The sequence below is a fragment of the Phoxinus phoxinus genome, assembly GCF_949152265.1.
Source record: "Phoxinus phoxinus genome assembly, chromosome: 5".
Taxonomy (NCBI): domain Eukaryota; kingdom Metazoa; phylum Chordata; class Actinopteri; order Cypriniformes; family Leuciscidae; genus Phoxinus; species Phoxinus phoxinus.
In genome coordinates, this window is record NC_136880.1 from 7761821 (window position 1) to 7774813 (window position 12993).

Consider the following 12993-nt stretch of genomic DNA (forward strand, 5'->3'; position numbering starts at 1 on the left):
TCTGTATATTTGCAGAATATCTAGAGGAACACATTTTCCCCTATACTAGGGATGTGCCTATATAATTGGGATCATTGCGAATTTAAAAATCATTAACATATATTTTTTCCTCCCATCTTATATATTTTTTTCATATATAAGATGGAGCTCCATAGAATGCGTCATTTTCTTTCTCGAACATAGTATATGGCTTTGGGCACATCCCTACCATACCATATACCACCAGTTTTATACTCTTCTATTACCACTAATATGACTGTTCTTAATATGTTTATTGCCTTTAGCATCATTAAACAAATACAATATCAAACATTTTGACAGCCTATAAGAATACTAAAATAAAATTAAATACAAATAAATAAATATATAAGTAATGAATACAAAAATAAACTGAAATGACAAATGGAAAAAAAACTAAATTAGAGTTCAAAACTACAGTAACGTCTCGGTTACGGATGTAACCCTCGTTCCCTGAGTAGGGAACGGAGACGTTACGTCGAAATGACGACGAATGGGGTTCGCTTAGAAGCCTATCCTCTTCGAATATTAATAAAACGAGCCAATGGCAAGCAAATGCCATGGGTCTGCTGAATTTGCATAGCGTAACTCCGCCCCACTGTGTGGGTATATAAGGAAGTGAGCCGGCAACATGCAGATATGTTTCTTCGCTGAAGGAGCCAAGGCTGAACTCGGCTGTTCCAGCGGTACAGCGGAAGTGGCAGGAAGACGTAACGTCTCCGTTCCCTACTCAGGGAACGAGGGTTACATCCGTAACCGAGACGTTCCCTTTCGTTGTCACTTCGAGTTACGTCGAAATGACGACGAATGGGGTTACCAGTCCAATCACGCCACCTCGGCTGTCTTCCAGTGCCCTGCGTAAGTCTGAGCTCCCTGTCGTGACTAGCACGGACGAAGGACTCCTACTTAACACAGGAATACCAAGGTACACTGGGAGCATATCTCAGTGGAATATGCAATCAGTGCCCGCCCGAAGGGGGGACTTAAGAATAACATATGACCCGGAGGGGGGTGCATACGGAAAACACTGGGGTGTCCAGCCCGTAGGGTGGAGTATTTCAACCCCAGGGGTGGCAGACTGGCTTGCCAAGGGAAAGACACATGCTCGAGAGAGGCTTACAGTGGAATACACACGTGGGGGTCGCCCAGAGGGGGAACCATGCACATGGTGGCACCTAGCCAACGCGAAAGCTGCCGGAGGCATAACTCTGGCGTTGACGTCAACAGCGCTGGAGGAACTCAGGGCTTATCAGGCTCACCTGAGGAAATATCGCACGTATCCAGTCCGTGGAGTGGAATGGCGAGCAAGCGAAGACACCTGAGCGGGTCCTAGCACCGGCTGGTTGAAGCGAGTACACGGGAGGACACTGGCTCCACTCGGAGATTATAGCTATAATCTGGCGAATGTGTAGGGTGTCGCCCAGCCTGCAGCTCTGCAGATGTCTGTTAGCGAGGCGCCATGCGCTAGAGCCCAAGAGGAGGCCACACTCCGGGTGGAGTGGGCCGTCACACCAAGGGGGCACGGTCGACCTTGCTGCTGTTGTAAGCCAAAGCAATGGCGTCCACTATCCAGTGAGACAACCTTTGCTTGGAGAGAGCCTTTCCCTTCAGCTTCCCACCATAACAGACAAAGAGCTGGTCTGAGGTCCTGAAACACTGCGTTCTGTCTAAGTAAGCACGGAGTGCGCGTACTGGACAGAGCAATGCCAAGGCTGGGTCTGCCTCCTCCAGGGGCAGCGCTTGCAGGTTCACCACCTGGTCCCGGAAGGGAGTGGTGGGAACCTTGGGCACATATTCAGGCCGGGGTCTCAGGATCACGTGAGAAAAGGCCGGCCCGAATTCCGGGCACGCTTCGTCTACAGAAAATGCGTGCAGGTCCCCTACCCTCTTTATGGAGGCCAAAGCAACCAGGAGCCCTGTCTTAACTGACAGGAACTTAAGCTCCACTGATTGCAGAGGCTCAAAGGGAGCACTCTGCAGGGCATTTAGTACCACTGAGAGGTCCCAAGAGGGAACGAGAGGAGGGCGAGGAGGCTGTGTTCTCCTCGCTCCTCTCAGGAACCTGATGACCAGGTCGTGCTTTCCCACGGACTTACCATCAACTGCATCGTGATGTGCGGCGATAGCGGCAACATATACTTTCAGGTTGGAGGGAGACAGCCTTCGCTCCAACCCATCCTGCAGGAAGGAAGCACGACACTGATCGGGCATGATCTGGGGTCTTCTGAGTGAGAAGAGCACCAAAGACGAAGAGGTTCCACTTCAACGCGTAGGCATGTCTAGTGGACGACGCTCTAGCGGAAGTGATGGTAGCCACCACCGCTGGTGGTAGGGTACTCAAACCTGCCTCGTCCCGTCCAGGAGCCACACGTGGAGGTTCCAAAGATCGGGACGAGGGTGCCAAAGGGTGCCCCGTCCCTGAGAAAGGAGGTCCTTCCTCAGAGGAATTGGCCAGGGAGGTGCTGTCGCGAGGAGTACAAGTTCTGAGAACCAGGTTCGGGTGGGCCAGTGCGGCGCAACCAATATGACCTGCTCCTCGTCCTCCCTGATCTTGCACAGGTCTGTGCAAGAAGGCTCACTGGGGGAACGCATACTTGCGGAGGCCCCGGGGCCAGCTGTGCGCCAGAGCGTCCGTGCCGAGCGTGCCCTCGGTCAGGGAGTAAAACTGGGCGCAGTGGGACGAGTCGTGGGAGGCAAACAGGTCTACCTGTGCGTCCCCGAACTGATCCCAATCAGCTGGACCGCCTGGGGATGGAGTCTCCATTCTCTCGGAAGAGGCTGAAGCCGTGAGAGCTCGTCGGCTGCACAGTTCAGGTCTCCCGGAATATAAATGGCTTGAAGCGACCTCAGATGCTTCTGACTCCATATGAGGAGGTGGCGGGCGAGTTGCGACATACGGCGGGAGCGTAGACCAGCTTGTCGGTTGATGTACGCTACTGTCGCGGTATTGTCTGATGGGACTAGTACGTGCTGGTTCTTGAGCAGCGCCCGGAAGCGGTGCAGAGCGAGACGTACTGCCAGCAACTCGAGGCAATTGACATGCCATAGGCGGTGGGGACCTGTCCAGGAGCCCGCGGCAGCATGTCCATTGCACATGGCGGCCCAGCCCGTGGAGGAGACATCCGTTGAGACAACAACATGCCTGGAAACTCGTTCTAAGGGCACTCCGGCCCGAGAAAGCTGAGATTCGTCCACGGGGATAAGGTCTGATGGCAGGTCGGAGTAACTGGTACTCGGAACGTGCCCTGACGCCATGCCCACCTCGGGACTCGATCGCAAAGCCAGTGCTGAAGCGGTCTCATATGAAGCAATCCGAGCGGCGTTGCCGCGGCTGCAGATGCCATATGCCCCAGGAGCCTCTGAAAAAGTTTCAGTGGAACCGCACTCTTGCCCTCAGATTGTCTCAGGCAAGTCAGCAGTGACTGCGCGCGCGCGCTCGTAAGCAGCGTGCACATGGCGACCGAGTCGAATTTCCTACCGAGAAAAGAGATCCTCTGCACGGGGCAAAGTTTGCTCTTCTCCCAGTTGACCCGAAGGCCCAGACGGGCTAGGTGCCGGAGCACTAGGTCCCTGTGTTCGCAACCCTGGTCCGAGAGTGAGCTAGGATTAGCCAGTCATCGGGATAATTCAGGATGCGAACCCCGTGCTGCCGTAGCGGCACAAGGGCTGCCTCGACGACCTTCGTGAAGACGCGAGGAGACAGGGCCAACCCGAATGGGAGAACTGCGTACTGGTATGCCTGCCCCTCGAAAGCAAACCGCAAGAACGGTCTGTGTCGAGAAAAAATGGAGACATGAAGTAGGCGTCCTTCAGGTCGATCGCTGCAAACCAATCCTGTGGCTGCACACATTCGAAATGCGCTTGGCCATGAGCCTCTTGAACGGAAGCCTGTGAAGGGAACGGTTCAAGACGCGCAGATCCAGGATTGGCCGTAACCCACCGGATATCCTGGGGACAATGAAGTAGGGCTGTAGAAGCCGGACCTCATCGCGGCTGGAGGGACAGTCTCGATCGCACCCTTCGCCAGCAGGGTGGCGACCTCCGCTCTCATGACAGGGGCATAGCCACCGACCATAGTGAAGCGGACTCCCCTGAAGCGGGGAGGAGACCGTGCGAACTGAATCGCATAGCCGAGCCTGATGGTTCGCGCAAGCCAGCGGGACAGGGGGGAAGCTCTAACCAGGCTCCCACGGACTGTGCCAGCGGGGTCATGCGAACGACAGACGTCCCCCCGGGGGTGCAGCGAAGCGGAATGACCGGCCCAGACGTGGGTGGCATAGCGGCCCGGTGTGGGGGCACGGTCATTAGCCGCGTCCTGCCAGAGGAGGCCAGGGAAGGACCAGCGTTCCACAGGGGCGTGCTCTGGCAGGGGTCTGGCGACAGAGGGGGACGAGAGTGGCGAGGCCCGTGAGCGTGCGCACTGTCATCCGAGAACTCTGTGACAGAGGAGGGCGAGAGTGGCGGGACCCGAGGGTGGCGCGCACTGTCGTCCGAGAACTCTGTGTGCTCAGAGATGGGAGAGACAGTTCTTTGGAAAAAGAGGTTTTCCCCCGGCCCTCCACCGGGGGAAGGAGTGGCCCTGCAACCACCTCCTAGAAAGAACTGCAACCCATCTCTGAGCTGCCCGTAACGGGAGCACCGCATTGCTGCGGGGCTGGTACGGGCTGGGGCGCCTTCCTGCGACTACCTCCACGGCACGGCCTGGGTGAAGGGTGCTGCTAGCGCCGGCAGGGAGTGTCGCAGGAGGGCGCCCTCGGCGGCGAGCGGAATGAGGCAGCTGAGCCGGCGGCTGAGCAGCTGGCCGCGGGATCAGAGCCTCAGTCCGCTCTGGGCAGCCGAGAACTCTGGGCAGAGTCCTCGACTGCGCCGCCGAGGAGGCCAGTCTGGGATATGGGGAGTTGAGGAAGCGGCTTCGCTCAGCCTCGCCCATATCAACCAGACTAAGCCAGTTTTTGTCTCTGGACCACATATGTGGACATCACCTGACCCAGGGAGCGTGTGGTCACCTTCGTCGCCCGTAGAGCGAGGTCGGTGGCGGCACGCAGCTCTTGCAAGAGCCCTGGACCAGCCCTACCCTCGTGCATTAGCAATGAGCACCCCTGGCCTGGTAGACCTGAAGGATGGGCATAGCATGCAGTGAGGTGGCAGCCAGCCCCGCAGCTCTATAGATCTCTGCCACCGGAGTAGACAAAAACCTACATGCTTTGGGGTGGGTGGGTGCTTAGGGCCGCCACGCCAGTGGAGGCGCTGTGGGGACACAGTTGTGTTGCCACAGAACACTCCATAGGGGGAACCCCAGTGTACCCACTGGCCGCGACCTCATCGAGGGCAGAGAAGGCGGAAGAGGCCGCTGAGTAATCTCATGACCTCTTCATGCACGTCCAGGAAGAAAGGAATTGGGGGCGGGCCGACGTGTGCCGGTGCGTCCCCAAAAACCGATCATCAGCTTTAAGCACCTGGGACATGGCGGAGGGTTCCACACAAGCCCAAATGCTCGCGACTGCCCGGGGAAGCATGGCAGAGTTCTGGTTCAGACTCGGGCAATGCTGGCACACCCGGAGGAGGCAGCACAGCCGAGTCTTCTCCAGCGTACTCACGCCCACCTTGTGATGCGGCGATAGACAAGATTTCATCTGCCGGGGCATCGAATGAAATGCTGGACCAGCCCGCGACCTCTGGCCGGGACTGGTCAGCGATCTCATCCGGATACCACACGGGTTGCAATGTGAAGAGGAGCGTGTGGACCGAGGATAGATCGTCGGGTTGGTTCCACACAGCAGCCTCTGATCACCCTGGCCACCAGCCGAAGTATTCCCTCTTGCGGAGAGAATAGATCGGGGTGTGGATGAGGGGACTCTCTCTCGAGGAGGTCATCGAGTCTCGATCGTTACATTGCGATGGTCATGTCCCCGCAATGAGAACATGACGCATCCACGAACGCTGTCTGTGCGTTTGCCCAAACACATCAGACAGCGTCCGTGCCCATCAGCTGATTTAATCTGTGTATCGCACCCAGAAACACACGGGCGAACCGTCTTTAAAAAGACGCGCCGCGTGCAGCTCTTTTAGAGAGATAAAACTCAAACAGCAGTGTTGAAGCGCCCAGGGAGAGACACACGACTGGCAGACCACTGCGCAGATCGGCAGGCAATATGAAGCTCGCTGGAATTCGCCGTCACACCAACACTTCTGAAGAGTAGCTCGTCTCGAAGAGTGAAGAGAGATGATCTCAGAATGGCTTGTGGAGTGAAGAATGCTCTTGGCTCCGAAAGCGAAAACATATCTGCATGTTGCCGGCTCACTTCCTTATATACCCACACAGTGGGGCGGAGTTACGCTATGCAAATTCAGCAGACCCATGGCATTTGCTTGCCATTGGCTCGTTTTATTAATATTCGAAGAGGATAGGCTTCTAAGCGAACCCCATTCGTCGTCATTTCGACGTAACTCGAAGTGACAACGAAAGGGAACTACAGTTTTACAGTACTGTAAAATAGATGAATGAATTCCTTCTTCCTACTGTACTATTATAATAAAGTGAACTTAAACTGAGTAAGTAAACTTCTTCAAAATAAGTAAACTCAGCTATGCCCATTTTTTTTGGATGGAAGGTTATTACATTTATTACCTTCTATTGCCCTTGGTGTATGGTGTAGAGAAATTCACATTAAACTGAAACCATCAGAATAAGACAACAACAAAAGTCTGGCTTTCGGTCTTTACCTATCAATGACTAGCTGCTACAAAGTTCAAGTCTCTGACTGTAAACACAAACTTAGAGTTAACTATGTAGGTGTCTTCAAGACTTGATTAATCAATTACATTTTTTTTTCACGTTGACAACTTCAAATGAATTAGGCTTGCAACGACTACTCGATAATGATAACAGTCAACAATGTTTTTATTATTAATTTGTCAAGTCTTTTAGATGTGCATGCTGAACCTTTGTCAGTAGCTATGTTTCCATCCAAAGTAGCGGATTTAACTTATGACCAATATTGTGATGAAAACTGGTCTGCTGGTTAGTACAGTTATTACATAACATCCTCTGTTAAGGCAGGGAATCAAGGGATTTATTTGGTAAATATGTTTCCATCGTAGTTTAAGCGCATGTCTTCTTATCAGATAAAAACATTTATCCGCCTCAATTGAGTGTATGCGTCTTTTTTATGTGCATTCTTAGAATGTATGTGCAATATTATCCTGGTTGACACCAGACCCTTCTCAGTTGTAACTTCATTCACAGCCCATTTCCAAAGGGGCGTCACCAACGGACGTCGCTCAAATGCCTCTGGGTGCAATTGGATAGACCTAAAACCAATCAGAGCGATCATCAGAGTAAAGCCCGCCTCAACGTTTGTGATTGATGCCTCGATTTGGAAAAGTTGGAAATGGGCTTGAATGGGCTCTTGGCCAGACGGACTTGCAGAGCAAATCTCAAATTTGCCAGTAGTTTGTCAGGGATTTCCCAGGCTAGTCCAATATTGCAAAATGCTCGTAGAAATTGCTCAGTTTGCCCAGCTCTGGGAAGAGTCCTGTTTGTTCAGAACTTTTTCCATTAAGGATTATGCAGGCTACCTACTTCTGTGAACCTTCAATGCAGCAGAATTTATTTTGTAGTCGTCTCCAGATTAGTGTATTGACACAATCCTTTGCTTGAGCTCTGCAAGCCGTTCCTTTGACCCGATGGCTTGGTTTTTGCTCTTATATGCATTTTATGGCGCTTTTCAACTGCATGGTACGGCTCAGCTCACTTAACTGCAGCGGAAAAGCAAACCAAGTCAAAGTATAGTTCCGCTTCAAAGTGGGTGGGATTATAGACTGATCGTTATAGTTGCGTCAAATCCAAATGACACGAATCCAAAGGTGCTGGTAGTGATGATTCTCTCTGACCAATCAGTGATCTGCAATGTTTACACGTCACATTTTATTATCGGTATGGCTCGCTTGGAACCTAAACTGAGGTGGTACTAAAAAAACGTACCAGAGCCGTTTCGAACCATACCATGCAGTGGAAAAGGGCCATTAGGTGTTATTGATAGGTGTGTGCCTTTCCAAATCATGTCCATTCAATTGAATTTGCCACAGGGTAACTCAAGTCAAAGTGTAGAAACATTTCAAAGATGATCCAGTGAAATTAGAATGCTCCTGAGCTATATTTCAAGTGTCCAAGATAAGGGTATTAATACTTATGCAATGTAATTATTTCAGTTTCTTATTTTTTATAAATTTGCAAAGTTATGACAAATCTGTTTTTTGCTTTGCCATTATGGTGTATGAAGTGTAGGTTGATGTGAAACAAATCAAGAGGTACAAATGCGTTTGCAAAGCACTGTATTGGTGTCCAAACCACTTTTAATGCTCAAGCTCTTTTAAGCAGGATGGATTCTGATTGGCTGCCAATGTTTGTATTGTTCATCAGCTGGAAAAAAAAGTTCTGAAAGTGATTCCAATGATATTGTTTATCTGTGTCACTATTATTACAGTTGTGATGTGGACTCTGCTTTTATTTTATTTTTAGAACGATTTTTAAAATGATATCTTTATCGCTATAGTTATCGTCCTTTGTGTAAATGGAGCTTAAGTTCAAATTCCGTCAGACAGATACGCAGCACACTAGGTCCGCTTAGATTGAGGCCCTGGCTAGTTTAGATTTCTATCTGCAATCTAGTCAAACAGAGTTCAGTGGCACGTTCCTGCATAACATTCTAGTTCTTACCAGAGATGTTATCTTATCTTCCCTTTTTCCACATAATGTACTGTATAGCATAGTCTACATTCATAGATTTATAGTTTTAATAGCCCTCAGTTTGCAGTTGGAAGAAAACATAAGGCAGTCCAAGTAATCAACAGGATAGACAAAGGGGAACCGGAGCGCTGCTGGTATCCCTTGTATCCTCTGGTGCTCTTGGAAGGATTAAATGTTAAAGAAGAATTGGAAAAAAATCCAGGCACTCAATAGGATGCAAAAGTTAAAAAGCCTTTATTATTTGGGCTAAAACATTGAAACACCAACGCATACCGGCCCACTGGCCTTTAATCCGGGTATTGGTAACAAATAGACAGAATAAAGCAATACTTATAGTTGCATTGGTTTCAGGTGTGCCACTCTGGCACTTGCAAGACACATTTTTGGCCACTAGAGGCAATAGTTCAGGTAACACAAGTGTACACAAGATGTTTGTATTGGTGTTACTCCTATTTTTTCCACTTGGAGATTTCTTATTTTGCCTTGTATTTGTATGGTTTAACCTTTGGCATTAGACATTACCTGAACTATTGCCTCTAGTGGCCAAAAATTTGTGTTGCAAGTGCCAGAGTGGCACACCTGAAACCAATGCAACTATAAGTATTGCTTTATTCTGTCTGTTTGTTACCAACACCCTGATCGGCCAGTGGGCCGATAACCGTTGGTGTTTTAATGTTTTAGCCCAAATAATAAAGGCTTTTTAACTTTTGCATCCTATTGAGTGCCTGGACTTGGATTTTTTTTCCAATTCTTCTTTAATCAACAGGATAATTGATTATCAGAAAATAAAAATCCTTAGTTGCAGCCCTATCATTAATACACGTTGTTTGATACATGCTAACACCACAAAGGAGGATGTTAGGGTAGGCACGTACAAACCCACCTTTCTTTGAACAATCGAGGCCCTGTCTTCCTTAATGCGCCTTTTCATCTGACATGACATCATCCTTCCCTTGAAAGCCTGTAAACAGAAGGATGTGGCCTTCAGCTTTACTTACAGGGGACACCTATTTGCTCAAAGTCATCCACTGGCTTCGCTAAATTTGAGAAATTCCATTTAAATTCCAGTCTTGGAGAAAGCAACCATCACTGCAAGATCTTCTTTCATTAGCCTAAAATAATTTTAGACTTTATAAGCATCGACATTCTGATGTGTAATACTTTTCACTTGAGGCCAGTCTAAATAAACAGATCAAGCAAGTCCTGATTGCACAAAGCAATACAGCTAAGTTTGTGTTCCGGCAGCGCATAGGAATCCAAGTCCCCATCTGAGAATTTCAACAAATTTCAGCACCACAAAACTGAAAACATCTGCCCGTGTCCAAAGGAGTGAGCAATGTAGCCAAATGTTCTTTGCATACTATTCAACTTAATTTGATTCAAGCTCAAAACATTAAGCCATCACTACAAACAACCATTGAAGCTGAACATCTACCAAAATATAACGACAGACCCATGGGTTCTGGTTGAGGTTTCATCCTATATGTCCATTTCATGCAAGTTTTATCCTTTTTTATGTAAGTTTTCTTTACCCAGGACTTGCACTTGGAGGGTGAAGACCTAGGATCTTTGCATATTCCTACCTACTGTTAAATGTGATAACATACAAACTTGAGTTGAACTACTGAATTGAGTCACATCTAAATGAATAAACCAAAGTGAAATTAAATGGGAACATGATTGTGGATGTTCATGAGCAGCGGTTCCTAGTGATGTGCCTCTATGCGTATGGCAGTAAGAACAGTGACAATCATTACAATTTTTATTATAACTCATATTCCAGTAGTTACAGTTACATGCGATCTGTTTGTGCTTACCATGCTGCTCGGTCATATTCCCCCCAGATGCGCACAAACTCGTCCAGGTGGTGAGGTCCAAGAATGGACGAGTCTCGTGTCAAATACTCAAAGTTGTCCATAATCACAGCCACAAACAGATTCAGCATCTAGGGAAAAAGTTGCAAAATTTGGATGTAGGCCAAGTGAAAAAATGTCAGTAATTTATTATTAAAATATCTATGGACCCTTTTCACATTTCCGGGATTCTCAGAATCGGTATACAGCAAATATGATTTTTGCGTTGCCATTTGATCCAATAGCAAAATATAAAATCAAATAAAGTGATGAGAGTAAGATGTCAAATTTGCCATCACTCAATCAGCCGCGAAATTAGAAACACTCATGCAGCAGCATTAACTAGTTTTCTGAAATGTAATGCCAAGGTAATATAACACAATGTACAGAGTTATAGATGTACATTACTATAGATGTACATTACATTTAAAAAAACTAAAAATGTAACTGTGGAAATACATCATCACAGTCTGTGAAAAGGGTCCATTATTATTTTTGTGCCTGTAATTTAAATGTATGGCATAAAAGTAAATAAGTATAAGGGTGAGTATGTTAAGATGTTTCAGTAGGAAAACATTTGTTGTGTAAACATATATTTAGAAATAACTCATGTGACTGAAAGATGCACATGAGAAAATGATGAAGCATTTTGAATGTTGTACATGACACTTTTTTTTAAGGTGTCATTGTTACAGTGTAATTATATATTTAAGTAATGAGTAATATTAATTAACAACATGTACTTACTATAGGGTTAGGGTAGGATTAGGGTTTGGTTGAGGGTTAGTTGCATGTAATAATTATGCATAATTTACTGTTATTATTATGGTTAGTACATGTAACATATGTAACAAGGACACTATAAAATAAAGTGTTACCAAAACTTGTCCTGTTTAGCTTGTGCACGGATCTACCTTATACTTGAAACTTGCCATTGTTTACTACAAATATTGTTGGCTTTTATGACTAATTGATGTCTTCTAATTTCAGATGATAGTAGACATCCCAAAGTATCATTAGGTGTATTAATTTTACCCTTATTTTAAATACTTTGAACTTGAGAGTAAAAATGGCAAAGTCTACCCCACTTTCCCCTTTACATTTTAGCCTTTACTTTGCATAAATAGCCACGGTGTCTTAACAACTTAGTTTGACCAACTAGCAGTTAACCAATGTGTAATTACTTTTCCAATTGAAAGGATACCAATCTTACCCAATAACTGACTGTATTACCAGTCTTGAAGAAAAAAAAATGTAGATGACAAACTTTTAAGACTAGTCTTAGCAGTTTATGCAACTGACCACTGCTGGACAACATGTTGACGAATTCTTACCAAAAATGAGCTGAAAAAGATGAAGGAGACAAAATAAAAATAGGCAAAGTCCGTGCCACAGCCCCCTTCGTGATCTGGAGAAGTGAAAGGTGGTACTATTGAAGGGTCCGGTTCACACTCCTTCCCTTCAATACATGAGAGCATGATCTCTTGCCAAGACTCTCCAGTGGCACTTCTGCAAGAAGCAAAGTAATATATCTACCCAGGAATGAGTCAGCCAAACATTAGACTGAAAGACCTCTTAATTAAAGGAGTAGTTCACCCAAAAATGACAATTCTGCCTTTATTTACTCACCCTCCTGATGTTCCAAAGTTTTTTTTCAGCGGAACATACAAAGAGAATTTTTGAGTCTTCATGCATTTTTTATTCTGTTCAAAAACAGTTCATCGTGACCACGGTTGTCCTAAAAAGGACAAAATATACCGTAAAAGTACAAAAAAAGATTAATAAAAGTGGTCTTGTTCTTTGTGTGCGGAACTAAATTTTGTTTATTCTCTTCCACAATCCTTTAATGATACCTTTTAGTAAGTTTCAGTGAAAAGTATTGTAAAAATTATGACAGAATTTTAATTTTGGGGTGAACTAAAATGAAAGTTAACCTTACAGCTTTTATCATATATTTGGGCACCATAGTATTTTTAATGCTAAATTTAACTAAAGAAAGAATACAATATACTATTGTGCCCCCAATGGCTTCGTTTGCCATCTTCAGTCCAAATAAATCTACAATTGAAATTTCTACATCATAAAACATTTTCACCAATAAAAAAAGTGTTTTATTGGTCACACTTTAGATTAGGGTCCAATTCTCAATATTAACTAACTATTAACTATGACTTTAGCCTCAATAAACTCCTAATTACTGCTTATTAATGGTTAGTAAGATAGTTCTTAATTTTAGGTATTGGGTAGGGTTAAGGGATGTAGAATATGGTGTTGCAGAATAAGGCATTACTATGTGCTTTATAAGTACTAATAAACAACCAATTTCCTAGTTATATGCATGCTAATAAGCAACTAGTTAATAGTGAGAACTGG

The 12993-nt window shown here is 46.4% G+C and overlaps 2 protein-coding genes across 2 annotated transcripts in view; one reads left to right on the top strand and one right to left on the bottom strand.

Annotated features, from left to right (window-relative positions):
• The window catches only part of LOC306998452 (uncharacterized protein), a 460366-nt gene that overhangs the window by 34264 nt on the left and 413109 nt on the right, over positions 1-12993 (top strand). The window lies entirely within an intron of this gene.
• The window catches only part of cacna1eb (calcium channel, voltage-dependent, R type, alpha 1E subunit b), a 138182-nt gene that overhangs the window by 21924 nt on the left and 103265 nt on the right, over positions 1-12993 (bottom strand). The window contains exons 35-36 of the mRNA XM_079614372.1: positions 11955-12129; positions 10585-10712 (exon numbers count right to left, since the gene is read on the bottom strand). Coding sequence (XP_079470498.1) covers positions 10585-10712; positions 11955-12129 — 303 coding nt within the window. The remainder of the gene's footprint in view (positions 1-10584; positions 10713-11954; positions 12130-12993) is intronic.